This window comes from Lissotriton vulgaris, chromosome 1_1 (genome assembly GCF_964263255.1).
Source record: "Lissotriton vulgaris chromosome 1_1, aLisVul1.2, whole genome shotgun sequence".
Lineage (NCBI taxonomy): Eukaryota > Metazoa > Chordata > Amphibia > Caudata > Salamandridae > Lissotriton > Lissotriton vulgaris.
Window position 1 is genome coordinate 1,345,120,310 of NC_141685.1, and position 26,355 is coordinate 1,345,146,664.

At 45.8% G+C, this 26,355-nt stretch overlaps 1 protein-coding gene across 1 annotated transcript in view; it reads right to left on the reverse strand.

The window, feature by feature from the left end:
- PIP4K2C (phosphatidylinositol-5-phosphate 4-kinase type 2 gamma) overlaps positions 1-26,078 on the reverse strand; it is a 456,643-nt gene extending 430,565 nt beyond the window's left edge. The window contains exon 1 of the mRNA XM_086966576.1: positions 25,791-26,078. Within this exon, the coding sequence (XP_086822702.1) occupies positions 25,791-26,051 (261 nt within the window). The 5' untranslated portion in view covers positions 26,052-26,078. The remainder of the gene's footprint in view (positions 1-25,790) is intronic.
- Positions 26,079-26,355: the final 277 nt, after the last annotated feature.

Consider the following 26,355-nt stretch of genomic DNA (forward strand, 5'->3'; position numbering starts at 1 on the left):
TAGGGGGTCAGGATATGTCTCCCGTGCCCCCTTATACCCATTCCCAACATTGTTTATCCTCCATCTTGTGACTAAATTCGTCCGAAACACAAGATGGCGGACTACCGATACGCTACCGGTGAGCTACCCGGTTAGCGTACCGGGTAGCGCTTCCACCGCGAAAAATCGAAAAAAAAATTATTTTATATTTTTGCCCCGCGGGGCCCTTTAATAGCCCCCACATCAATCCTAGGGGGTCAGGAGAGGTCTACCTTGCCCCCTTTCATTCATTTCCCCCTTCGTTTATTTCCACCTCTTGTCTCTCGATCCTACCGAGAGACAAGATGGCGGCCGCTCCGGACTGTTTAGAATGGAGAGTCACCGGAGAGCCAATCCGCTTCTCCTCGCGAAGTTCCGTTACGCGTCTGGTACGCGAATCGGGGCGCTAACCGGGACACTGTCACAGATATATATATTTTTTTGAACGTTAATTTCTCAAAATCCACTGGAGCACATATCTTGAGACCTAGCAAAGGCACATCGGGCAAACAGTCTCTACAATTTTGCCAAGTTTCATAGAAATCCATTCAGCCGTTCGAGCTAAAAGTGAGTCCAACCGCCCTATGGAAAACTCAATGTTAAAAACACGTTTTGGGACCCCCCTTTTTTCTCGGCCCCCGCTTGACGAAACCCCCCCAAACTTTCAGGGGATGCTCAGAAACAAAATATTCCATTTTCCTGAAAATTTCAGCCAATTTCGTCAATCAACGCCAAAGTTATTCAACATAGAATTTTCAGAAATCCCTATTCAAAAAAATCCTAACTATATATACCTACTGGCGACCGCCAGTAGGTAATATATAATATATATATAACATTTATATGGCAAAATGAAACCCCTCATTTTGTTCCTTTTCAAATTAAATGTATTAAGTGTTACCACTTTATTCCAATCAAGACGACTTCAGGTGTGCCATACTTTTGTCATAAGTAAGACTGTTAGCGTTCTAGTTGTTCTTTAAAACACTCTGGGACATTCTGTCATTGGGCTATAGTTGGGCTACATCTGGCTGATATTTGGGCTACATTTGGGCTCTTTTGTCTCTGGCAGCCATCTTGGGAGACTGCATATCAGAATGTTTTTAATGAAATATAAGAGGATTTGAGAAGTCACTCAAAATGTGCCCTAATTTTTCTTTCTTCAGCACTAATCATAATTTCTATGGCAAAATGAACCCCCTCATTTTGTTCCTTTGCAAATTAAATGTTTTAAGTGTTAACACTTTATTCCAATCAAGATGACTTCAGGTGTGCCATACTTTTGTCATAAGTAAGACTGTTAGCGCTCTAGTTGTTCTTTAGAACACTCTGGGACATTATGTCACTGGGCTATAGTTGGGCTACATCTGGCTGCTATTTGGGCTACATTTGTTTTTTTTTTGTCTCTGGTGGCCATCTTTGGGCTACATTGGGCTACATTTGGGCTCTAACATATATATATCCCAATGTAGCCCAATATATATTTTTCAAAGTTAATTTTCGTAAAAACCACTGGAGCATATATCTTGAGACATAGGAAAGGCACATCGGGCTACCAATCCCTACATTTTGCCAAGTTTGGTGCAAATCCATTCAGCCGTTCGAGCTAAAAGTGAGTCCAACCGCCCTATGGAAAACTCAATGTTAAAAGCACGTTTTGGGACCCCCCTTTTTTCTCGGCCCCCGCTTGACGAACCCCCCCCCCCCCCCCCCCCAAACTTTCAGGGGACGCTCAGAAACAAAATGTGCCATTTTCCTGAAAATTTCAGCCAATTCCGTCCATCAACGCCAAAGCTATTCAACATAGAATTTTCAGAAATCCCTATTAAAAAAAATCCTAACTATATATACCTACTGGCGGTCGCCAGTAGGTGTATATAGTTAGGATATAGTAGGTAATATATATATATATATATCCACACGCTGGTTCACCTCTCCCCGATTTTGGAGCGCTCTTCGTGGGTGCGTTCACCTACGGCGGAACCACGCCGTTAAATCTTATATATATATCAACAAGAGCACCCGACAGTTGGAAGTCCACACGTTTCGTGTTCAATCTTTTATTCAGCCAGGTTGCATCGCACATCAGCATGAAGGGAACAGCTCATTTTTGCCATAAATTTCTCCCACGCGTTTCGGGCGTCGTCCGCCCTTGCTCACAGGTATGGCTTGTGTGAAATTTGGCAGCGGAGCAAGTATACCAATTAAATATCCATTCACTTGTCCCGCCTCTTGGGCGTGTGCACGCATTGCACACTGGTCTTAGTAGTTCTTTTTCCGATTAACCTGTAGTAGGTGCCGCTGCCTAAATCCTACAAAAAGGTTTCAGGTCCACAGTGGGTTGCTGTGCCCCACCAGGTACCTTGGTTAAAATTTGTTCACAACTGGTTTTATAAGCTTTGTTTGGCGAGATTGTGGAACAATCCAGAACCTATATGTAAGGATGATTCGGCCAAATCTATATGCAGGGACCGGGGATAAAGGCATTCTGACAAATAATACCTAGAATTTAAGTTTACTCCCTGTTTTGAGCCATTTTGGATGTAATAACCCCCCTTTAACAAAGAGTTTGTACATGCGCTTCTGGTTTGGTATTCTCCCGCTTAGATCTTTCACAAGCAAATGGACCAAAGATCTAGACCCTAGCCTGTGCCCAGCCTAAGGACTAGATTCTGAAACTGAGGCGCATGTTTTGTTTTTTTGCTTGGGATATCTAGGCTCGCGCAGAAAATGGATACACCAAATCCATTTGAAGTTGGGGGATAACCAGATATCTTATTGCCCAGAGAATACTGAAAAGTGATACCTCTCACATAATTGTTTGCAGTCATCCATTTTTTGCCAATGTTCGGTACAAGCGTAGCAAGATTCTTTCCCAAATTACCACCTGAGCTAAAGCACGTATGAATACTTCTTGGTTGTACTTGTAATGTATTTTATTTACTCAAAATGTTATGGAGATCTAATTGCAACACGCACTTTTGAATATTTTTAACAGTGCATGTAAAATTATACTTCCCTATTAGAGCACTTTCTAAATGCTGTCCATTAAGTTAATATTAATATATCATAACGCTTTTTCTTCTGGACACATTTTTATAGCATTTTATCAATTTATAACCTCATGGAGCATCAAATGTAACTTGCATTCTGCACTTTAGAATACATTTAATTATTGCATGCAAAACTACTCTTTTTGACTAGATTACTTTTATCTGCTGTTTATTAATATTAATATATCATGATATAATACTAGTTTATATATTTTTGTAGGCCTATCTTTCAAAAGCCAACCTGCAAAAATAAGCAAGGCTGGAAAAATTGGGGTGCAATGGCCCCTTTGATTTTAACAACCACGTGACCTGAAGTTCCACGGAGCAGCACAGAGGTACATAAAGGCGAGGGCATATCCTTCTTCATTGTTTATATCCAAGGCATCCTCCCCTTCGATGCAAGCTCATGACACCTGGGTACTATTCCAGATAGCATCCCGATTTGGTTGTTAAAATCAAAGGGGCCATTGCACCCCAATTTTTCCAGCCTTGCTTATTTTTGCAGGTTGGCTTTTGAAAGATAGGCATACAAAAATATATAAACTACTATTATATTTTGAGTGCAGTAGGGATCACACTAGGCCCTGACGAGTAAAGCAGTGGGGACTGCTTACAAAACATGTTGACCCAGTAGGGGGCATCACATTAAGGTATACCCCATACACACACCCATTTTTAATATTTCCAGAAGTGAATAAAATGTGTTTTTTCCACTAGCCATGGAATTTTTAATCTTTTATATTCTTCACAGACCCTACCACTCTCACTTCTACACTACACATAGCCTATTCTCACAACTGTGCTCCCGCGTATTTGCAGGTTATATCACGCCCCGCCCCGTAGAGGGTTGGGAAGACCCCTATGATGAAGCATGACACTACAGGATTCGTCGTGTGTGAGGGGTATTTTAAAAACACAGTGCTTTTCCATGAAATTTCGTGGCTCACTATTACACATTATCAGTATCACTAAGAAAACTAAAAAATAGTTTCACTGGCCATATACTAAGGAAAGAATAATATTTTTTACGTTCATTCTTAGACACTAAGTGCAGTGAAGCCATACTGAGTACATGGGCGGGGAGTTTGTCATTATGAACTCCACAGCTCCATGATGGCTTTACTGAATGCTAAGAAGTCTGGAATTAAACTCCTCAGCATAATAAACCCACACTGATGCCTGTGTTGGATGTATTACAAAATGCACTGAGAGGGCATCTTAGAGATGCCCTCTGAACAAGCACTGGCATTGCCAATAGGTCTCGCAGTAGGAAAGTTGGAGCTATTGGTTTTGTAAATGACATTTTATATTTATATATCGTTATTGGCATTGTCAATAATAATATATACATACAAAATGTCATTTACAAAACCAATAGCTCCAACTTTCCAAATGCGAAACCTATTGGCAACGCCAGTGCTTGTTTCCTCTGTCTAGCATTTTTTCGCCCACTGGTCTCTCTGATCCTTCATCTGTCGTTTGCTCCACCGAGTTCTGCTTTATTCTGTGCACACCATGGTCTGTATGTGTTACATTTGTTCAAGTCAAGTCAAGTCAAGTCATAAAATTTGTATAGCGCACTACATACCCAGAGGGTTTCAAGGCGCTTAGGAAGGGGAGGAGGATTATTTGTCAAATATCCACGTTTTAAGCTGCTTTCTGAACGCTAGGTGATTCTGGGTGAGGCGAAGGTAGGCGGGGAGTGAGTTCCATGTTTTGGCAGCCAAGTATGAAAAGGATCTGCCTCCCATGGTGGTCTTGTTGATGCGAGGTACAGTGGCGAAGGCTTGGCTGGAAGAGCGAAGTTGGTAGGAGGGGGTGTAGAAGGACAGTCGAGAGTTGAGGCAATCTGGTCCGATGTCGTAGAGTGATTTGTGTGCGTGGGTAAGCAGTCGGAAAGTGATCCTCTTATTGACGGGTAGCCAGTGGAGGTCTTTAAGGTGAGCAGAGATGTGTTCGTTGCGTGGGATGTCTAATATGAGCCTGGCTGAGGCGTTTTGGATTCGTTGTAGTTTCTTCTGGAGTTTAGCGGTGGTACCTGCGTAGAGGGTGTTTCCGTAGTCCAGTCGGCTCGTGACTAGAGCGTGGGTGACTGTTTTCCTTGTTTCGGAGGGGATCCAGCGAAATGTTTTTCTGAGCATGCGAAGAATGTTAAAGCAGGAAGAGGATACGGCGCTGACTTGTCTGTTCATTGAGAGTGAAGAATCCAGGATGACGCCAAGGTTCCGTGCGTGGTCTGTCGGGATGGGTGCTTTTCCGAGGGCTTCCGGCCACCAGGAGTCGTCCCATGCAGAGGGGGATGTACCTAAGATGAGCACTTCTGTTTTGTCTGAGTTCAGTTTCAGACGGCTTTGTTTCATCCATTCGGCGACTTCTTTCATTCCTTCGTGTAAGTTAGTTTTGGCGGTGCTGGGGTCCTTGGTGAGAGAAAGGATTAGTTGAGTGTCATCCGCGTAAGAGATGATGTTGAGGTTGTGTTGGCGGGCGATGGTCGCGAGGGGGCTCATGTATACGTTGAAGAGGGTGGGACTGAGTGAGGATCCTTGAGGTACGCCGCAGATGATTTCAGAGGCCTCGGACTTGAATGGTGGGAGGCGGACTCTCTGGGTTCTTCCGGTGAGGAACGAGGTGATCCATTCCAGTGCTTTTCCTTGAATTCCGATGTTTCTGAGGCGTTGTAAAAGGGTGCTGTGGCAGACTGTGTCGAAGGCTGCAGAGAGGTCGAGGAGGATGAGGGCGACTGTGTCTCCATTGTCCAGTAGAGTTCGAATGTCGTCTGTTGCTGCGATGAGGGCGGTCTCAGTGCTGTGTTTGGCTCGGAAGCCAGATTGTGAGGGGTTGAGTGATTTGTTGGCTTCGAGGAAGGTGGCGAGCTGGTTGTTGACGGCTTTCTCGATGACTTTGGCCGGGAATAGAAGAAGCGAGATGGGGCGGTAGTTTTTGAGTTCGGTGGGGTCTGCTGTTGGTTTTTTCAGAAGGGCGGTGAGTTCAGCGTGTTTCCAGTCTTCCGGGAAGGTGGCGGAGTTGAGGGAGCAGTTGATGACGTCTCGGAGGTGCGGAGCTATGACGGAGTCTGCTTTGTTGAAGATGTGGTGAGGGCATGGGTCTGTGGGGGATCCAGAGTGGATGGAATTCATCAGGCGGATGGTGTCCTCCGTGGAGATTGGGTTCCAGGCGTTAAGGGTGTTTACGGGGGGAAGATGGTCAGCAGATGGTAGGGTGGGTTGGCTTCCGGGTTGGTTGTCAAAGCTGTTGTGGATGTCAGCAATCTTGTTGTGGAAAAAAGAGGCTAGGGAGTCGCAGAGGGTTTGAGAGGGGGTGATGTCGTTGGAGTTGGCCGAGGGGTTGGAAAATTCCTTGACGATGTTGAAAAGTTCCTTGCTGTTGTGGGCGTTGTTGTCAAGTCGATCCTTGAATGCTGTTTTCTTGGCTTTTCGGATCAGTTGGTGGTGTGTACGGGTGGCGCTTTTGAAGGCGTCCTTGTTGCTGGTGGATGGGTCTTTTTTCCAGGCCTTTTTAAGGGAGCGGCACAGTTTCTTGGACTTCTTGAGATCATCGTTGAACCATGAGGCCTTCTTGTTGCCAAGTTTGTGTTGACGTTTTTTCAGTGGTGCTAAGGTGTCGGCGGTGTTGGATAGCCAAAGGGTGAGGTTGGATGCGGCTTCGTTGGCGTTCGAAGAGAGGGCTGGGGAGGTTCGAAGGAGCGATGTGGAGATCTGATCCGTGGTGATTTTGTTCCAGTTTCTTTGTAGAGTTGGTTGGAGGTGGATGATGGGTTTCGGCTTGTTGTAGGTGAAGTGAACGCAGCTGTGGTCAGTCCAGATGAGATCCGTAGTGTGGCTGAAGGAGACATGGTTGCTGGAGGTGAAAATGGGGTCGAGTGTGTGACCTGCGATGTGGGTGGGGGAAGTGACCAGTTGTTTAAGTCCGAGGTTGGCGAGGTTGTCTAAGAGGGTGGCGGTGTTGCGGTCGTTGATCTTTTCAAGGTGGAAGTTGAGGTCTCCCAGAAGGATGTAGTCTTTGGAGGGGAGCGCGTGAGGGGTGATGAAGTCCGTGATGTCTTCACTGAATTTTGCGCGGGGTCCTGGTGGTCTGTAGAGGAGGGTGCCTCTAAGAGTTGTCTTGGGGTCGATGTGGATCTGGAAGTGAAGGTGTTCGGAGTTAGCGAGGTTGGCGTCGGAGCTGGTAGAGATGCGGATGGATTTCTTATGGACGATAGCGATTCCTCCTCCTGTATGGTCGGTGCGGTCCTTGCGTGTGATCTTATAGTCATCAGGGATAGCGATGGCGATGTCAGGGGCGGAGGAGGCGTTCATCCATGTTTCCGTTAGGAAGGCGACGTCTGGAGAGATGGTGTCTAGTAGGTTCCATAGGTCGATGGCGTGTCTGTGGACCGAGCGGGTGTTGAGCAGGATGCATTGTAGGTCGTTGGGGTCGGGAATCTGTGGTGTGGTCGTAGCGGAGATGTTGTCGGTGCCGCTAAATTTGCAGGAGAAGCAGGAGAACGGTCCATGGGTGCGTCCCGGAGCGGCTTGGACGCAGTTGGGGGCGCGACCGGGGTTAAGGGCTAGGAGGGTGGCGGCATCGTAGGTAACGCGGGGGGGCTGGGCAGCGCGAGGGGCAGGGGCTCTGGCGCTGGGCGCGGTCCAGGCGCGGACGGGCGTAGACGGGCTTACCTTTGGCGCACCTTTGGCGTGTACGTAGCGCGTGGACGCTGCGCGTGGGTACATCAGACATAAATGGAGAGTGGAGGGGGGCGGAGGAAGGGAGGAGCAGCTGGGGAGGCGGGTGCGGGGCGGAGAGGAGGGGCTTGCTCCGAGTCACAAACAAACAAAATGGCAGGGGCAGACAATACGATCTGGGCGAGCTTGGGGCCACAAAAGTATGAAATAAAGGGGAGAAGGCACAGATTAACCAACAGCAGTCAAAACGGTACAAGTTTAGCAAAGCGAGCGCAGTGCGAGCAGAGATATGCAAATAATACTGCTTCTATGCGGGCGGTTACACGGAGCAAAAGCGCTGCGTTGCAGGTAATGATTCAATTGCAGTGCTGTGAGTGCTCAAAGCGCTACGATACCAGCCAGCAGAATTTCGTCAGGGATGTGAGGATGGCGCTGAGGGAACTCGGCAGAGCGCGAGTGAGCGGCCGCCTCTTACAGCGTAAGGGAGGCCTTTGCAGAATACCCCCGCCCATCTGATTGGTAACTGAGTGAACTAATGTCTCACAGCCAGTAGTTCTGACTGCAGTTCGCCTCAATGGCATGTGCGAGAGTCTCTCTAAAGGGCTGATGGAAATCTTGGCAGGGCTAGTAAAGCAGGCGAGCAGGCGTGCATGGCTGTGCTCTGTAAAGGCGGGCCAGGGGAGGGCCCTGCGGGTCCTCCCCCATCCATCTGCGACAAATGATGTGAAACTACATTGTCTACTGGTGCGTGAGAGCCCGAGGCCAGATACTGCCAAATAATGGATACAATTCTCAGAGCTTTTTGTTTTAAGGGTAAAGTAACCAACCGAGGAAAGTTTATTCTCACTTGCATGGCCAATACCTCACTCATCAACACACATTCATGCTCACAAACGCGCACAACACAGATACACACCAACACATGGCCATTCATACCCTTTAGATTGCTTATATAAATATGTATTGAAATTAACAAATATATACAATCATATTTTTGCATACTCAATCATAAGCATACATATATATCAGTCTAGCTACACGTGCACATGTATGCAAATAGATGTACGTATACACGCACTCACACATTTGTCATATTTAGTTGCACATGCATGCATATAGAATCCAGCCATCACTCCAACACCTTTTAATATACAAATCAGTATATACTTACGTATAATTAGACGCGCGTGTGCACAGGCAAACAGACAGGGACTCTAGAGAGACTATATTATGTATTTCCGCTAGTTTTACAAGTGCTTATAGGTTTCTAGAAAGCACATTGTTTTCTGGGTGTGAACAATGTCTGGTTTGCAGCCATGAGTATACAATGAGTATCAAATGGTGAAGGATGTTCTGGAATGAAAACAAGATTCTTGAAATGAATCCACGCTTCTAGAATGATGACGGGTTCTGGATTACGAAGCAAGGGCTATGAAATGATGTAAGAATTCCCGAGACATGTTTCTTGGATGATGCCTGGTTTCTGGATCCGGTGAGAGTGCTCTGTAGTCAGAACAGGGTTTTTGAAAATGACTCTGTTCTGGAATATGATGGCATGCCTCTGGAATACATTGAATTGATATCAGATCTGGAAATATTTCACGACTTTGTAATGAAGGCACGAGCCGGGAAGACGACCTGGTCCCAGTGTGATGGCACGGATCTAGATTGATATTTGTTGCCTGATAATTCAGTGGCTATTTTTCGATGGGTGCGCACGAGAGGTGAACGTCATTGACCGATACTCCCTCATCTGAATAAATCATTTGGGATAGATGCTCCCTCCTCCATGCCCCCACCATCCTGCGCATCATAGCCACCCTGATGCTTCTCCAGCCCAGAATGTGACCACACCCCCTCGTGCAGCTGCAGACATTGCTGGGTCCATTAATGGGAAGTGTGTGAGGTGAATTGTAGTGGTGGTGGTTGCGGTGATACTGACGGGGGTGGTGTGCGCATACGGAACTCCTGGGCTCGCATCAGCGACCCATTTGTATTGTTGGCACAACTCGCTGTTCACAGAAAAACGTGACTTCCTTTTTAGAAATGAGAGGCATTCGCCCCCAAGGAGAGACGTGTTCTGGGAAGACTAAGGCGAGAGGGCAGCATGGAAAAGAACAATACCGATCGAGTAAACGTGGAACTGGAAAGAGGAAGGGTGTTGATGGAAGGACGAGTGAAAAAAAACTGATCACTGGGAGAGAGGGAACAGGAGGGTGACAGCGAATGAGAGGAAGAGACAAGACAGAAAAGGGCGAGAGACTGAAAAAGATAACGGAGGGAAGCCGGATGGGGGCGGGAGAGCCTGGTGGGGGGGCGGGAATGCGAGCGAGGGGAGGAGAAGTGTGGCAGGCGTGCGGAGGGAAGCCGGAGGGGGAGGAGAAATCCAAGTAAGGCTGTGTGCGGGGAGGTGCTGGAGCTGGGGAACAGATGGCCATGAAAGTTTATGGCCCAAAAGCGTGTGCCTGTGGTCACGTGAACTCGAAGAAAACCGCACCAAAAAACCCTTGGTTTGACGAGTATTTTGAGCACTTGAATTCTCTCCATTTTCCATTCCTTCGGAATGGAAAAGGCGAGACCTAAAAACGGCCAACTCCCTTGTGTCAGCTGACTGGTCTGCAGCGCTTAATTTCTGCCGGTGATTAGCACTGGCACTTATTTATCAGGGCTGGGTCTCGACATGAGTGGCAACTTACATTAACGACTGCAGTGCACAAGGTGTGTTCGAAAATACATTCAGTCTCCACTCTCCTCGGTGAACAGTGCCTCAGCGCTTAGCCCATAATAAATCCATGCCTGCCCCTCAGTCAGTAGTGCCGGTGGGTGGGTCACTGATTTGGCCGGATTTGGTTCTGATTGTGGGTATGCTCTGCGGCAGCCACGGCAGCGCGTTTAACTTTCTTTTTTTTATTCCACGCTCCATCCAGCCAGCCGCCTTATCGTCATTCATGAGGGGGAGGCAAACATGCACGAGTTACGACGCACGCACCAGCAGCTGAGTACAACGGCACTATTATTTGAAGCAGTGTGTTGTGCAGTGTGCAGCAGCAAGCCTCTAAAGGCATTCACCGTAACTGTAAAGCCGTAAGTAATCAACCAATGCTGCTTTTTCTTGTGCGTGATCACCGGGGTGGTTGCAGTGTAAACTTGGTATGAATGAGCAAGCCATAATGAACGTTACGTAATGACTCCTCCGAGTCCAACTTCGAGCAATCATGGCACTTTCGCTGGACACTGTGTGCAATCCTCAAAAACAAAAGGGTTAGAAAATGTAACCAAAATACTTTGCATGCAATTCATTATGAAGTTCAAGGTTCCTTATGTGTTAGCACTTGATCCGAAGTCCATATATTGTCCCACAACTCTAATATTCTCTCTCGAAAGTCACAGACGGTCCCTTTCTAAGAACTCAAAAAACTCAATCAGTAATTTCAAATGAGCCCACCCATGAATTCTCAATGCCAGGCATCAAGCACCTGAGGGGCTCCGTATTTATACTTTGGCTCCTGATCATGTGAGAGCCAGAGGTCTTGTGAAAGTTCGAGTTTTGAAAGGACAGGTAAGTATATGAAGCCAAGGCTCCATAGTGCCACAGCCAACAGGCCTGTTAATAAAGGATGTAACCGTAACTGCATTAACATTACGTAACCCAGTAAGTTGTCAACGCTGATTTTTCTTGCGCGTAGTCACGGACGTAAATTGTTGTAATTAAACTTTGAGTATCATGATTATTGGAAATACAGTCCTAAATATTGGGGTACGGTGTGTTCCACTTCCACCCATCAGGAAGGATTGTCTACTTATTTTTTATTAATCATGTTGTTATGAGCTTTTGGATGCAGTTAATATGTTCCCGTTTTTGGCAAGAAGGTGTGGTTAGATTTTGGTGTCCTGAGTTCGGGAAAACTTGTGAAAATCTTTGCAGCTTTGGTAAGCTGTCTTGATGATGATCTTACTTTATATAGTGGTGTAGACAGTGTATGAACATTATAATTTGGATACATATTCTAATTTTAGTGGAAACCGGAGATCAGCAGGGTTACATGCTTCTCTGCGTATTGGTGATTTGTTATGACTGGTTAGTTGAACATTTTCTTTGTTACACATCAATGCATTAAACTCCCTACTGCTATGTGGCGATTGCTAGATTTCAGAATGTATTTTGATTTTACTTTTCACCGGAGATAGAGCAGGAATTGGCCTGAGTTTGCTGCACTTAAGGTTTAATGTAAAGTGTGATGGAAGACAACATTAGCCTTTTAAATAATCAAAGCCACTGTTAGCTTTTTAGAGGCTCAATGGGCAGGGCTGAAAGTATATTTTCATAGGCTAGCAGTTTGATTTCACTCTGCTCTGCCATCAACTGCCACGTCTGTAATGGGCAGTGGAAAGTGTCACCATATTAGTAGGTTAGTGAGGGTCTTGCCATGTGGCACTGAGTAAACAAACTACTGCCCTGTCACCAATCAACTTAGGAGTTCACCTTACCAGGCATTTGTGAGAGTAGGAAGTTCGTAGAAGAAATTCAGTATTTTTAGATTCGCTTACAGAGAATGCAGTGGGTTTCATTACTCTATATCAAATAGGCACTATTTGAGGTGCATGATGTCATCTACTAATAACATTTTTAGCAGCACCTGGGTACCCTCAGCACAGTAGTGTGTATGAATGTGCAGAAAGCAGTAGCACCAGTGGTTGTGTACAAAGGAAAGGCCATTGATAATACTCGACAAACAATTAACAACTGCAGCTTTTTGCATGGCATCAAGAGGAACCGGAGCGGGATAACATTCTGCAATGCTGTCTATGTAAGCGGTGCAGGAGTGGACTGGCCTACAGGAAAATCTGATATCTATTCCCACTTCATTCGACACAATCACATGTGGCACTCATATCAGTATTGGCATTTGTCTTGGTGTGTCCATTATAGAGATGTCCAGCCTTACTGATTATGGGCCAGAACCCTTTATTGATTTGACACCTACAGGAAAATCTGGCAGTGCCTGAAGGGCTGGCCTCACATATCTGTGCATGGGCTGTTTTTTTATTGGTTTATGGGTCTGGTTTAAGGTTTGGAGTGCTGATTTTTACAGTTGATTTCCGGATATTAACACAAACATTGCTTACAGCAAGCACAAATGGATGCATGCTTGCATACCTTGCGAAACACTTATACAGCAGGTCTGTAAAAATTCATAACTGCCCTGCTTTGCAAACGTGGTCCACATATTGTTAGCAATCTGATTTGCTAATGTGGGACACTTTTAATTTGGTGCTCACCTGGGCCTATTATATATTTCAATCCAGCGCTGAGGAGGCGGCAGTGGTGCAGCAGGAGTTAGAGCTAGGAATAGATTCAGCCACCAAAATATATTCAAGTGCAATTTTATTCTATGGTAGAACTTGAAGGGCTTTTCAATAGCCCTTAGAAGCCAACGAATACTCAAGCGTATTTAGGAGAATTTATTGTCCGTCACACGGAAAACATCTTTGACACTCCAAGACATGTCTTTGGAAAAGTTTTGCACTAACTCTCTTTCTTATCTGGCACATGACCACAAATTACCTTATATGGAAATCACAACATCTCCTGAGTTACCAGTGCTCTGAGAGGTGACAATGCAGTAGACATGACAGGCTCATGAACATGTCAAGCTGAGCCTGACGTTGTTGGCCTCTTTCCTGTGCTGCAGTATGTACCTTTTTTAAAATCATACTTTTGCCAGGTAACTTCCTGATTTACTTGTTGGCTAGTCAATTTCCACTCTTCTGTCTTTTATAGGTAAGTGAACAATAATTGTAAGCAATCCACTTTGAGTTGAGATATTTTTCCTTGCCTGCTTCCACCGAAACACACACACCTTCGCCCGTTTGTAGGTCCACGCACAAATCTCCTGTTTTGACAAACTAGCCTTTTTCTAGGATTTTAGGCCTGACTTGACAGTGCTGCTATCTGCAGACATATTGTTACTAGTTCTTTAAAGTATGCATTCAGTGGGGTGTTGCTAAGTCCATATGAGAATTTCTCTCAAACCTCTTGCAGTTGCCTGCTTGGCGTATGATTTCACCTCCTATGGAGTGCTTGGCTTGTCATGCATGAGGGATTACTTTTCATCTGAAAATACACCAAGTCAACACTCACTCAGTTATTTAGCTCACACATGTGCAGTCTGTAGAGGAAAGGATTATTTTCAGTATTTTGTTCTTATTGCAGTAGGCTTTTTAAATGATTATGCTCACAATTTCAGTGAGCTATAGCCACTACCACAATCATTACGAACATCACCATTATAACCATGCCTCCTCCATTACCAACCTCCCTACCACCCTTATCACTACTATTACTATTGTCATCATTACCACTACTGTAGCGTTTGGACAAGCCTGTGTTCCCTCTACTTTCTGAAAGCCAGGCTATTGGCTTTGACTTAATTTGTTTTCACAAGAGCCAAAAGCACAATGTCAAGCTCTGTGATGCCAATAGTTCCTTGAAATATTTTGCACCCTCATGCCAAAACCACCTATTATGGCCCGTCTGCTAATAAATGTTCCTGGGTTCAAGAAACCCTAATAAATTAATCAGACAACAATTTGGCATTTAGGATCTTCCATTGATGATTAGCAAAGGGATCAATCTTGTGTCCAATATTGCATGTGTCATTCTGAATTGGCATGAGGCATGTAGAAATTTTGACTTGTTTTTTTGTAAGCAGGAAGCTAAGATCCATGCAGTGCCAGGTGTATCTAGTTTAATATTGTCAACACACTTATTTCTTGTTGTAATATCTGTACAATAATTACAATTATATTCTGTAGAGGCTTCCGTTTGTGCTTCCATAACCTTCCCTAAAAGTGGTTGACAGACTGCAACCCCTTGATTGCAGTACACTCTAGAGACGCAGACCAGTTTGATTATATTAAATGGCCATTAGGTGTTAATGTTGCACTAACTTCAATTTGTTCCTTGGCCACAGAGACTACCTGAATAATCAGTCCTCTTCAACAGATTCTTACATGTGCACAAAGAGCTTAGAGAATTCAAAATGTTCCTCGGATATTTCCTAGTCCCACCTGCTTTTGGGGCTATAACCTCGTTACCCTTAACACTTTATTTTTGTACCACTAATCCAATAGCAGAAATACCTTGAGTTTCAAAGGTGTGATGCTTGGGTAGGTCTGGCAGTCTGGTTCTTGTGCAAACTCACAGATGGTAAACATGTGCTGTGTAGAACTGACTGAGTGGCCAGCATTTGTTTATAGGGTACACTAGGAGTCATGATGGGTAAAGCTTTCACCCTGATTTGCGTCATTGGATTAATTCAGGCATAGATGTGAAAATATCCTGTTGAGTCTAGCAAAGGTAGTGACAAACGGAATACCCTTTAACTCGATAATAGCTGCAGATTTACAGGTATGGTAGGATATCGGGGATTGCGTCCGGTTTGGGGATGGTGTGTTTAACATCACAGGGGACAATATGACTGGGGGGGGTGTAGGCTACTTGCTACAGAGGTGACAATTTTCTACTGCAGCTTAGTGTCAGTCAGTCATAAGCTTTTATTCGATATGCAAGATATCTTATAAGCACATTTATAATACAATCAATATAATGTACAAAAAAATCATTGCCACAAGAAGTCAGTATAAAATATTAAAAGAGATAAAAGGACGTAAAAGACCGTTGATAAGTTAACTAAAAAGAGAATTAAACAGCTACTGACAATCTCTTACATCGAATAAGCCAAAACTGCTTTAAAAATTTAGCTGTTCTGCACACAATAGGGGGGGAAGTGTCCGTGCTTAGGATACGCAAGGCTACTAAATAACTACGAGTGCCCATGTTTCGGCAGAGTGGTTTCAGCCAGAGACTCCTAGGCCTTGCGTAATCCGGGCATTCAAATAAGACATGCACAATGGACTCAACCTTACTCGGGCAACATGCACAGTTAGGAGAAGTACGGGCCGCTAGTGACCATTTCGATACCAGAGCACCTAGCGGGAGGGAACCAACTCTAAATTTAAAATAAAGAGCTCGGTCAAAGGGGAGAGTGATCAAGTCCAGGTAGGGTTCAAAGGCCACAGTGTCTTTAATTTGTAGAAAGGCGGCCGTGGACCTGCAGTGGTTGCAGTTTGTAATTAGACGCTCCGCAGTCCATTTCCAATAAAGCGCCTTGACAACTTCTTTTGGAGGGGCTGAACGAGATGACCAGCAATCTCCTAGGCCGATATTCTCCAAAAGCTTTTTGGTGTCGGTTAACCATCTTATCTTAGCCCAACCCCCCTGGCTCATATCTCCCAGGGCATCAGCATAGGATTTTAATTCTTCGCTCCTCCAAATCCGTGTCCACAACAGGAGCGGGCGAAGCTGGGCCTGGTCTTTGATGTTTTTACATCCAGTGTCCATCCACACTGGTACTGATGGTGTGCTCGGTGGAACAGAGATGAAAGATTTTAAAAGCTTGCTCTCCGCTGTCACTAGGGCATCCAATCGGCAGTGGCCCCACAGTTCTGCCCCATACAAGGCTGATGTCGCTACTTTGGCCTTGTAGATGTCGAGTACTGGGGTAAGTGATCTCCTAGTTGAGGCCCTGTATTCCCTCATGAGAGCTCCTCCTACTCTCCTATGATTAAGAACCATTTTATCAATATGGTTTGCCCAAGTCATCCTATCCGTAATCCGGATACCAAGGTAGTCGAATTCGGCTACTTTCTCTAGGGGGATAGAATTAAGTGTAGGTGGGCGGCCCAATTTTTTAGGTGGATTTACAACTAAGTATTTCGTTTTGTCCACATTTATTATTAACCCTTTTGCAGCACAGAACTCCTGGAATCGTGTTAGTAATTTCTGCAGGCCTTGTGGGGTCTTCGAGATCAGGAGCGTGTCATCCGCAAAAAGCAGGGTTGGGATGCGGACACCTCCAAGACAGGGGGCGTCGGCTGGTTCTTGTTGAAGGTGTTTTACCACCCCATTCAGATATAGTGAGAATAGGGTGGGCGCCAAGACGCAGCCCTGTCTTACGCCCCTGGACACTGGTATCTTCTCAGTGAGCTCTCCGTTTTTACCCCAACGGACCTGTGCAAAGGTGTGGGCATGAAGGCTTATGAGAAGGGACAAGATGTAAGGTGGTAATCCCAACTCATGAAGCACCCTCCAAAGCTCTTCCCGGGGGACTAGGTCAAAGGCAGTCTTCAAGTCTATAAAGGCTAAGTAAAGACTACCCTTGCCTAGTTCCACCACCTTCCACCCCAAAAGGGACAGCCTAAACACCTGCTCTATTGTCCCCATACCAGCCCGGAAACCTGCCTGGAAGTCTGATAGGATTTGTTTCTCCTCCACCCAATGGAGAATCCTACCAAGGATAGCTTTACCAGCTATCTTTTGGGTGGAGTCTATCAGACTTATGGGGCGATAGTTGCCCGGGGTCTCCCTACACCCTTTTTTGTAAATCGGGACCACCACCGCCCCTTTCCAGGATTCTGGCACTACTCCTCCCCTCATAATATCATTTAGGAGAGCTGCTATGATCCTTCCCCATTCCGCTGGGTAAACCCTCATGAGGTCACCCGGAAGGCCGTCTCTTTGAGCTCATGACAAATAATTAGACAATTAGTTTGCTGCACTTATGGTTTAAGTAAAAAATGACAAAAAAAAGCACTTTTGCACATACCCCAGTATTGTCCTTTTCACAAACTGGCACAGAGCACTGGACTATTTCACCTGTCTCTTTTCAATATGTTAGTCATTTTAGCTAAGTAGTTCCAAAATTGTGATTTAAATACACTTTTGATTTAATCTTTTTCACAATTTTCGCAAGGCGGGGGAACATCCTATCAAAACATTTTTTGAGGAAGGCTCTATTGCTGGATTGCAGAATGGAAATGACATCTGGCTTTCAGCAGTGCCAGTTGAGGATGTGAGTGGAGCCAATAGAGGATGTGGGTGTAGCAAGTGGAGGAACAGGGTGGAGCTGGGGAAAGTGGGTAAGCCCTCCGACAAACTTTTGGAGCACCTGGACTTCATATTTTACAAATTAAGCACTGCCTGAGTGGCATAGACTCTGTCCCCTCTGCTTGCAGGTACTTCTCTTCCCGAATCCACCTTTGGGTTCCACCGGACACTTTCACCTTCTCCAGCAGTGGTATCTTCCTGAAGTACTCCATTGGGTTCGACTGTGGTTTCTGATGCCAATTCACACCAATGCACCAGGCTTGCCTGGTGTAGGTATCCTGGGTCCTAGGGTATCCACGGGTAGGGTGGCTCTTCAAACTCCTGTCTGCCACATGATTTCTTCAGGGGCCACTGGGAAGGATCCATCCTTAAAATTGCAACCGCGACTTACCAACTGACTTGCATTGACCCTGTGGTCGTTTTCCCACTTTACACACGGGCTCTGTGGGGCTCCTGGTTACTTACCTTGGGTGGTTCCTACGTCTTCTGGGTATAGTGTTAACTTGAATTGTGGTTCCCATACCACTATCTTAGTATATGGTTTGGGCTCCCCTGGTGACCACTGTGTATTTCGTGGTACTTACCTGTTTCTATTGAAAAGTATTGTGTGTATCTCAGGCTAAGAGATATCTGTATGTGTTAGTGAATGTCTTATAATAAATACATATTTTATAAACACACAGTGTGGTTCTTTTTCTCTTAATCTATACCTATAAGATTATTTGCTGGTAAAACAAGCTGCTTTACACTCCTTCTGGACTAAGGCTGGAGGCTGTTCTCCGCAGCAACCACTTAGAGAGCTTTCTAAGGTGATCTACGACCACTAAAATCACCATAAGCATTGTCTGGATTGGTGCAAGGTGCCCACTTACATGAGTGTACACCATATACCATGCCAGCTTTTCACAGGCAGTTACAGCTGTTGGTCAAAATATAGTTGCAGAAAAAGAGCAATTCAAAGATTGGGGTATACTCAAACAACTGTGCAATGGAAAGATATCCCCACATCCTATCTCAGAGATCACCCCACCTATGGCAACGAAAATCTTCAAATAGCATTTTGAGCAGTATCACACAAATCATTCCCCAGCTTTTAGAAAAAAAGATCATAGTCCAGATGACAGGAGCCCAGGAAAGAGACACTGCACAGTAGAACCATTAGCCCACGTGGTCCCTTGTTCATTCTACCACTGGATTCAAGATAGCCTAGCTGATGAGGATTATGAATCCGAAACCGGACCCAGAATGCTTGTTTCCGGTCAAGGGAAGACATGGCTTGGCAGTTCGGTCTGGACTGTTCCCATGAGGCACCGGGTCAGACTGATTTGCATATGGCCATGTCTGAACTGGGGTGGTGGTGTGAGCTAAAGAATGATGATGGATTATACCCAGATCAGTTGACTGGGGGCAAGTGTTTGATTTGTTCAAACACTCCGTCCATCATCTCCTTTGGTATCGCTTTGTTCGCCTTAAGTTGGCAGGGTATGCCCAGAAGTGGGTCCCTTGTTCACTCTACCACTGGATTCAAGATAGCCTGGCTGATGTGGATTATGAATCCGAAACTGGTCCCAGGTTGCTTGTTTCTGGTCCAGAGAAGACATGGCTTGGCAGTTCGGGCTGGACTGTTTCCATGAGGCACAGGGTCAGACTAATTTGCATATGGCCATCTCTGAACTGGGGTGGTGGAGTGAGCTAAAGAATGATGATGGATTAAACCCAGATCAGTTGACTGGGGGTGAGTGTTTGAATTGTTCAAACACTCCGTCTTTCATCCCCTTTGGTATCACCTTACCATAAATGGCATTAATAGGCTGAGCACCTGGGGTAGGAGTGCCTAGTAGCAGGAGACTTTAGCACATGAGACATGTGTCACCCTGAGACAAGTCAAGGGAACTGCAGTCAAAACATTCTGGAAACTTGCTTCAGCAAATTTGAGTTGGGCTCAAACAGGTCCAGTGTGGAGTAAATCAAAGCCCTCGTTCAAAACCATCTGAACATTGGATTAAATATTCCTAAATAAGAAGCTTTTAGGTAGATGTGTAAGCTATCAAGTCCAACACAGAACCGAAAGTGACCATCATCCTCTACTCATTGTGGTCAATGTGAGTAGGATGACACAGGGAGAATACAATTCGGCAGGCCAAATACTCCCCTTCAAAGCTGGCCAAGCAACAAAAAGAATCAAATGAGGCTTTGCATGCATGGCCAGATACTCACAATAGAAACTCTTTTGTGCTCTCCAGACCACGGGAATTGATAAACATTGAGCAGAGATAACGGAAAAGCTATATGAAGCCTTAACTGCACACAAGCATAGGAACTCCCAAAGAGTGCCTAAAGAGAAAGGCCGCTCTCGCATCTTGACAACAAATAATTCAAAGAGAGCAAATGGAAGTGACGGTGTGCAGATCTACTCCACTGAAGAGAGAAGAGCTCACAAATGGAAAGTATGCTGTAAGAGGCAAGGAAATTACACAAAAAACCATCCTGGATGTTAAACCAAAATCAAATAGAGGAGGAATGGAAATATATATACTCCCTGCTAGCACACAGCAAGACCAGGGGATTCAGGGGCTATGTCAATAGCCTGACAAGTAGAACTCACAAAGAGAACGCCTTTCTGGCGAATTAATGGGTAGCCTAAGAAACAAGACTTTATATCGACCCTGACAAAACAAGGGTTTCCATTAAGAAGGCACTTGATAATGGCCAGTCTCCTCCACCATGGACAACGTTATTGCGCTCTCCTATTTGGCAGCTAAAGCTACAGAAACTACTTTACCTCAACTTTATGCTTGATTTGTTCACTACAGCGCCGCTTTCTACGTCATTGACCGAAACATACTTTGGTCAAAACTTGTGAAGCGGGAAATTCGGAGGAAACTCCTTGCAGCCATCACAGCACTGTACACAGACACATGGGACCAGAACAAGATCCCAGAACCGTACTACTGCAAAAATCTATACAAACAAAGTGCTAAAGCAGGGATGCATCTTTGCTCCCACCTTGTTCAACGTATACACTGCAGCGTGGAATTGCTGAAAGAAAACATCTTCCCACCTTAGCTAGGCCCTAACAGACTCCCCATCATGTAGTATGTGGACAACCCAGTGCTACTGGATCAAACTAGAATCACTATGAAGATAGCCTTGGACATATTCCCCATATATATTGCAAAAAACCTTCTGCATCCAAATGCCACGAAAACCAAAGTCATGGTGTTTGGTCATAGAATTAAGAAACATTAGTTGGTTGGAATGGCAACAAGCCCTACAGAACATACTGCGGACAAAGGCTCCTAACTCTGCCCATATGGGAATATAGGCTTCACTGGAAGAACATTCCCACAGGTCACAGGCAGTGCAGTCTGTGCCAATACCATTCTGAGTTGGCAGCGCACATGGTTTGCTGGTGTTCTGTATTGCTACACCAGAGGCGAGTTTACTTACGAACAATCTTTCATCGGAATGGGATAAGAACTTGCAAAGAGGCGATGACTCATAACTATACAACAGCTGTCCCAACGGAACAAGCACAGATTGACAAATTATGTGCTTAAGTTGGAAGACTCTTGTGCATCACTCACCCAGCAAGACCAGGGGATTCTGGGGATATGTCAATAGACTGACAAGTAGAAATCACAAGGATAACATTGTTCTGGCAAATGAATGGGGAGCCTATGCAAAAAGACTTTGTCGACCCTGACAAATCCAGGGATTCCCACAAGAAGGGACTTGTAAATGGCCAAACTCCTCCACCATGGACAACGTTATTGCCCTCTCCTATTTGGCTGCTACGGCTATACAAACCACCTCGCAGCCACTTTACACGTGCTTTGCTCACTAAACCGATGGAAAATTAATGTAGTGAGTGGGCAGGAAAGTAAAACATTTAGGGCCTCATTACAATGTCGGTCAGAAACTAAACCGCCCGACTCCTTGTCGAATCGGCTCTGACCGGCTCGCAGTCGGTGATTACGCCCAACCGATTATGATGCTTCCGAACACCGTTCGGAAAGACTCCCATTGACTTCAAGTGGAGACTGTGTTCCGACCGACAACACAGGCTACTATGGGTAAAATGGGTGTCTGTGGAAAATCATGCACCCTTTTGCGGGCAAATCCATGGTGCATGCCACACTGCATGGTCTTATAGGGTGGTACCCCCACAGCCACCAACTGCAGGCCTCAGAATGAAAGGGGGCCTGCGATGGGCCCCCAAGGTCAGTTTCCAACAGCCTTTTTGTGTTGGACAGACCATGTCAAAAAAGCTGTCAGACTCCGACATTATAATCAGTCAGTCAGAAACGCTGTACGTTGAGCTGTACGAATCGTCTCTGACAGACTCGGATTCTCCGAATGCCGGTATGGACTGATTCAGAAAGACCAAACGGTTACCCTACCGACCGCGAGCATCGCAATCAGTCAGTCAGAAATGTTTCTGATCGAGTCTGGCGGATGGGTTCCGACACAGTCTAGGAGAATCCGACTGTCTGTCTGAGCCTTTCCATCAGACATTGAAATCGGCACCCTAAGTGTCTAAGGCTAAATAACATTTTACATTTATTCTTAGAAAGAGCAAATATACAGGAATTTACATGTTTTCCACGCTGCTTCCCGACTATGGATTTCTATTTATCTTGATGTTCAATTTAAGACTTGTACTCCCACACATTTGGCTGTTCATCTTCTCTGCCCCATCTCCCTGGCCTCGCTCTTTCATCATGATTTTGTAAATCGCTCCCACTTCATCTCCAGATTGTGTTACCACTCAGAATACTGAATATCCAGATCTGTGTACCTCGTTTAACATTACTTAAGGTCTTTAACATCATTTTTAGAAAGAAGAAATTGTTTTCCTGGTGTAGTAAAGTACTACAATGTCAACAATAGCAAAGCCAACAGACAGGTTTTTTTTTTACTTTAAAAAACGTTGTGAATGATTGACAGCATTTGTAAAGCTCCCACCACGTCAAGGTTGACGCTTATCACTGGTCTTAGTGTCTCCTCAACCACTAAAATCAGATTTCAGCTACCCGTTTGAGCGTATGTATGAAGAAGAGTGCTTATATCTGAAGGTAGTACTTCCTTTGACTCGGATTTCCCCTAAGCGCTCACTTGCCACCCGTTTAGTCCAATTGTATCTGGGGACTGATAACATGATTCTAGCCTTGCTACGTAGCACTGGCTAGAATACTGGTAAATCAGGGGTCAAGATTTGAGGTGCAGATATTTATACACCAAGCATAAGATCTTAAGCCTAATGCAGCCTGGTAATGGTAGGCTATCTAGTGTTCTGTGTACAGGTGAAATATTAGCTCTTCTCCTGAGCCCAGAAATGGCTACCATCTTGACATTCTGTTCTCCTTTTACTTGTGAGAGGAGGTTCCTACAGCTAATTACAGTTGTTAAGATGTGCCTCCTACCAGTAAAAAAATCTTACGGCAAGTAATCAGAAGAATGGGTTTGAGTATGTTGACTTGGTGGGAGCTATTTTCACTACAGCATTATTGGGTCTCGGTGTCAAAAATAACCCAAGGATCTGACCTTGTCAACCAGATCAAGGATGCATAGGATTTCTAGGGAGGCCAGTGACGGCCTTCTCTTGATGCAAACAGCTACCAGCAATGTTTTAGCTTGGTTAAGCTGAATGAATGTGAGTATCCTGTACCCATCTCTAGATGCTCCTCGCCACTCGGATTTGTTTAAGTGGCTTGGTGTCTTTTCAATGTTAAATATTGTCTGCGTGCAATTAAATGTACTCAAAGGTGTAGTGCATTTGTATGTATGCTATGCATAGAGGCCCAAAATTGAACATGTAGTTGCTCTTATGCACCCAAAATTAAACATGATGTTGCTCTTATGCACACTGCTAGACATTGTGGGCCCTACTCACAAAATGTGTGAAGGTACACAGTGCATGTCTGGCTGAGTGCACTTTTACATGTGTTTTTCTATTCACAAACATTCCTAGAAGTATGTCTAGAAATCTGTGCCAAGCACAGGTTATCAGGTACACCTCTGGGACTGCCATGTCACTTTACCTAAAGGATCAATTTTCCCTCTACGGAGTTCTCCATTGCAGAAAATTCTGCATAGGCGTAATGGAGCCTTCTGTGAAAATGAAAACAAATTCTCCATGGGGAATACATTTTCACCCATGGAAAAAGCCTTCTACAAACAGCCCCAGCAATTATGAGGTGATGTGTTACTACCTTATAATACTTGCAGGGCAGTTACTTCAGCCATTAGCTGGACTTAATCTTCCACCATTTCCAGAATGGAAAGGGGTCAGAGAGGAGTTTGGTAATGCCCACAAATGTACACGTTTGTAGGTGGGTACACTAGCACTGTTTGGTGGTCTCATCAGTGAGACTAAGGACTGGATAGGCATAATATCTGAACTCACTGCATACTGTGCTAATAGGCAGCCATACATAACACTGATGCATAGTGATTTCGTCTTTTAGGAGCAGGTTCTGTTGAGGACTTCACATACTAAAGCTCTCAATCAATCAAAGACATTTATATAGCGCGCTACCTACCCGTAGGGTCTCGAGGCGCTGGCGGGGGGTGCCGCTACTGCTCGAACAGCCAGGTCTTGAGCTTCTTCCTGAAGGAGAGGTGGTCTTGGGTCAGGCGCAGGTCGGCCGGGAGGGAGTTCCAGGTCTTGGCGGCCAGGTAGGAAAAGGATCTTCCTCCTGTAGTGGCTCTGCGGATGCGTGGGACGGCGGCGAGGGCGTGGCTGGCGGAACGGAGGTGGCGTTTGGGAGCGTAGAAGTTGATCGGGTTGTTGAGGTAGTTCGGGCCTTGGTCGTGGAGAGCTTTGTGTGCGTGGGTAAGGAGGCGGAAGGTGATTCTCTTGTTGACCGGGAGCCAGTGCAGGTCTCTTAGGTGTCCGGAGATGTGGCTGTGTCGTGGGATGTTGAGGATGAGTCTGGCTGAGGCGTTCTGGATGCGCTGGAGCCTCTTCTGGATCTTGGCGGTGGTTCCGGCGTAGAGTGCGTTGCCGTAGTCCAGTCGGCTGGTGACGAGGGCCTGGGTGACGGTCTTCCTGGTCTCTGTGGGGATCCACCGGAAGATCTTCCGCAGCATGCGCAGGATGTTGAAGCATGACGAGGAGACAGCGTTGACTTGCCTGGTCATGGAGAGGGAGGAGTCCAAGATGAAACCCAGGTTGCATGCGTGGTCCGTCGGTTTGGGTGCGGTGCCCAGGGCGGGGGGCCACCAGGAGTCGTCCCAGGCGGAGGGCGAGGAGCCCAGGATGAGGACCTCGTCTTATCTGTGTTCAGCTTCAGGCGGCTCATCGTCATCCACTCGGCTACCTCTCTCATTCCTTCGTGCAGGTTGGCTCTGGCGGCGGCGGGGTCGTTGGTCAGGTCTCAAAAACAAAACATTTATGTGAGAGACTGCATGAATGTAATATGGGCCCAGGGACATCTTAAGGATTTCGGGGACCCTGGCCAAACATATTTTGGAGGGCCCCTGATCAGAACTGCTTTGAATTTATGATCCTGTTTCAGCTATTTCATGCCCTCTCTTTGGCCAGGTAACTGACAGTGCCACATCCTCTCCCCTCCCGTGTTATCTGTCATGGAGCTCCTTCCATCTCCCAGACGATGGTTGATTAAAACAACTATTAATTACATAGGCGAAGCTGAAGCATTACCAATGTTTGTTTTAATATCGTTTAAATACCATTAGAATGCATAAAAGACGAGTCATCTGTGAAATGTAACTCGTTCGTTACATTGGAATGTCTACTTTGCTCCCACTCGTGGGTCACACAAAGTGTGATACCAAGATGTTGAAATGTCACACATAATCACCATGAACACATATAAATGTCATACATAATCACCTTGAACACATAGAAATGTCAACACATGATCACAATGAAAACTTGCCAGCTATATGCTCACCTAGTCTCTCGACCGTTTTGTAGAACTTTTTCTCACTTACTCGTCCGTTTTGGTGGTTCATTTCAAGTGTTAGCCACTTGAACACACACATCCCCCCCCCCCCCCCCCCCCCACCTATTCATGTGAGTGTTCCTCTATTGCCCCTGTGCTCTACCGGTGTTCTTACCGAATGATTGAGACCCCACATCAGCACACTGAGGCGGGGCTGGCTGGCCCGGAACACCTTCACCTTCTGCTGCACAAAGTGTTTTTTCTTACTCTTGGTCTTCGCAGTAACGGCACTGAGAATGCCCACGGGCGCCGTGGAGGAGGACATGATACCAGGTGCCTGCCCGGTCCCTCCGCGGCCTCCGCCTTCACCTCCACCTGCAGACAAGCTCCTTGGTCCTCGGGACCCCTCTCCCTCCTCCTTCCGTCCAGGCCACATCCCTCCCAATGCTTTGTCCGCTCTCTATGTCTATCGTACTTCTCGACTCGGTAGTTCTCTTCTCGTTGGCAGTTCTCCAACCACCGACTGGGCGCTAGCCCAACCATAGGGGGTCCGTTCTCACGAGTAATCGAATAGCGCGTGGCATAAGGACGTGGGTATCATGCGCGTGGCTGCGAGCGTAATCATGTTTTGCCGATAAGAAAACACAACTCGCAACGCCACGTACAATCGTGATCTGCTCCATACCAAGATGGCCGCAAAGTTTACCCTCCGAAAGGTTGGATGTGCTGCGCATTGTAAA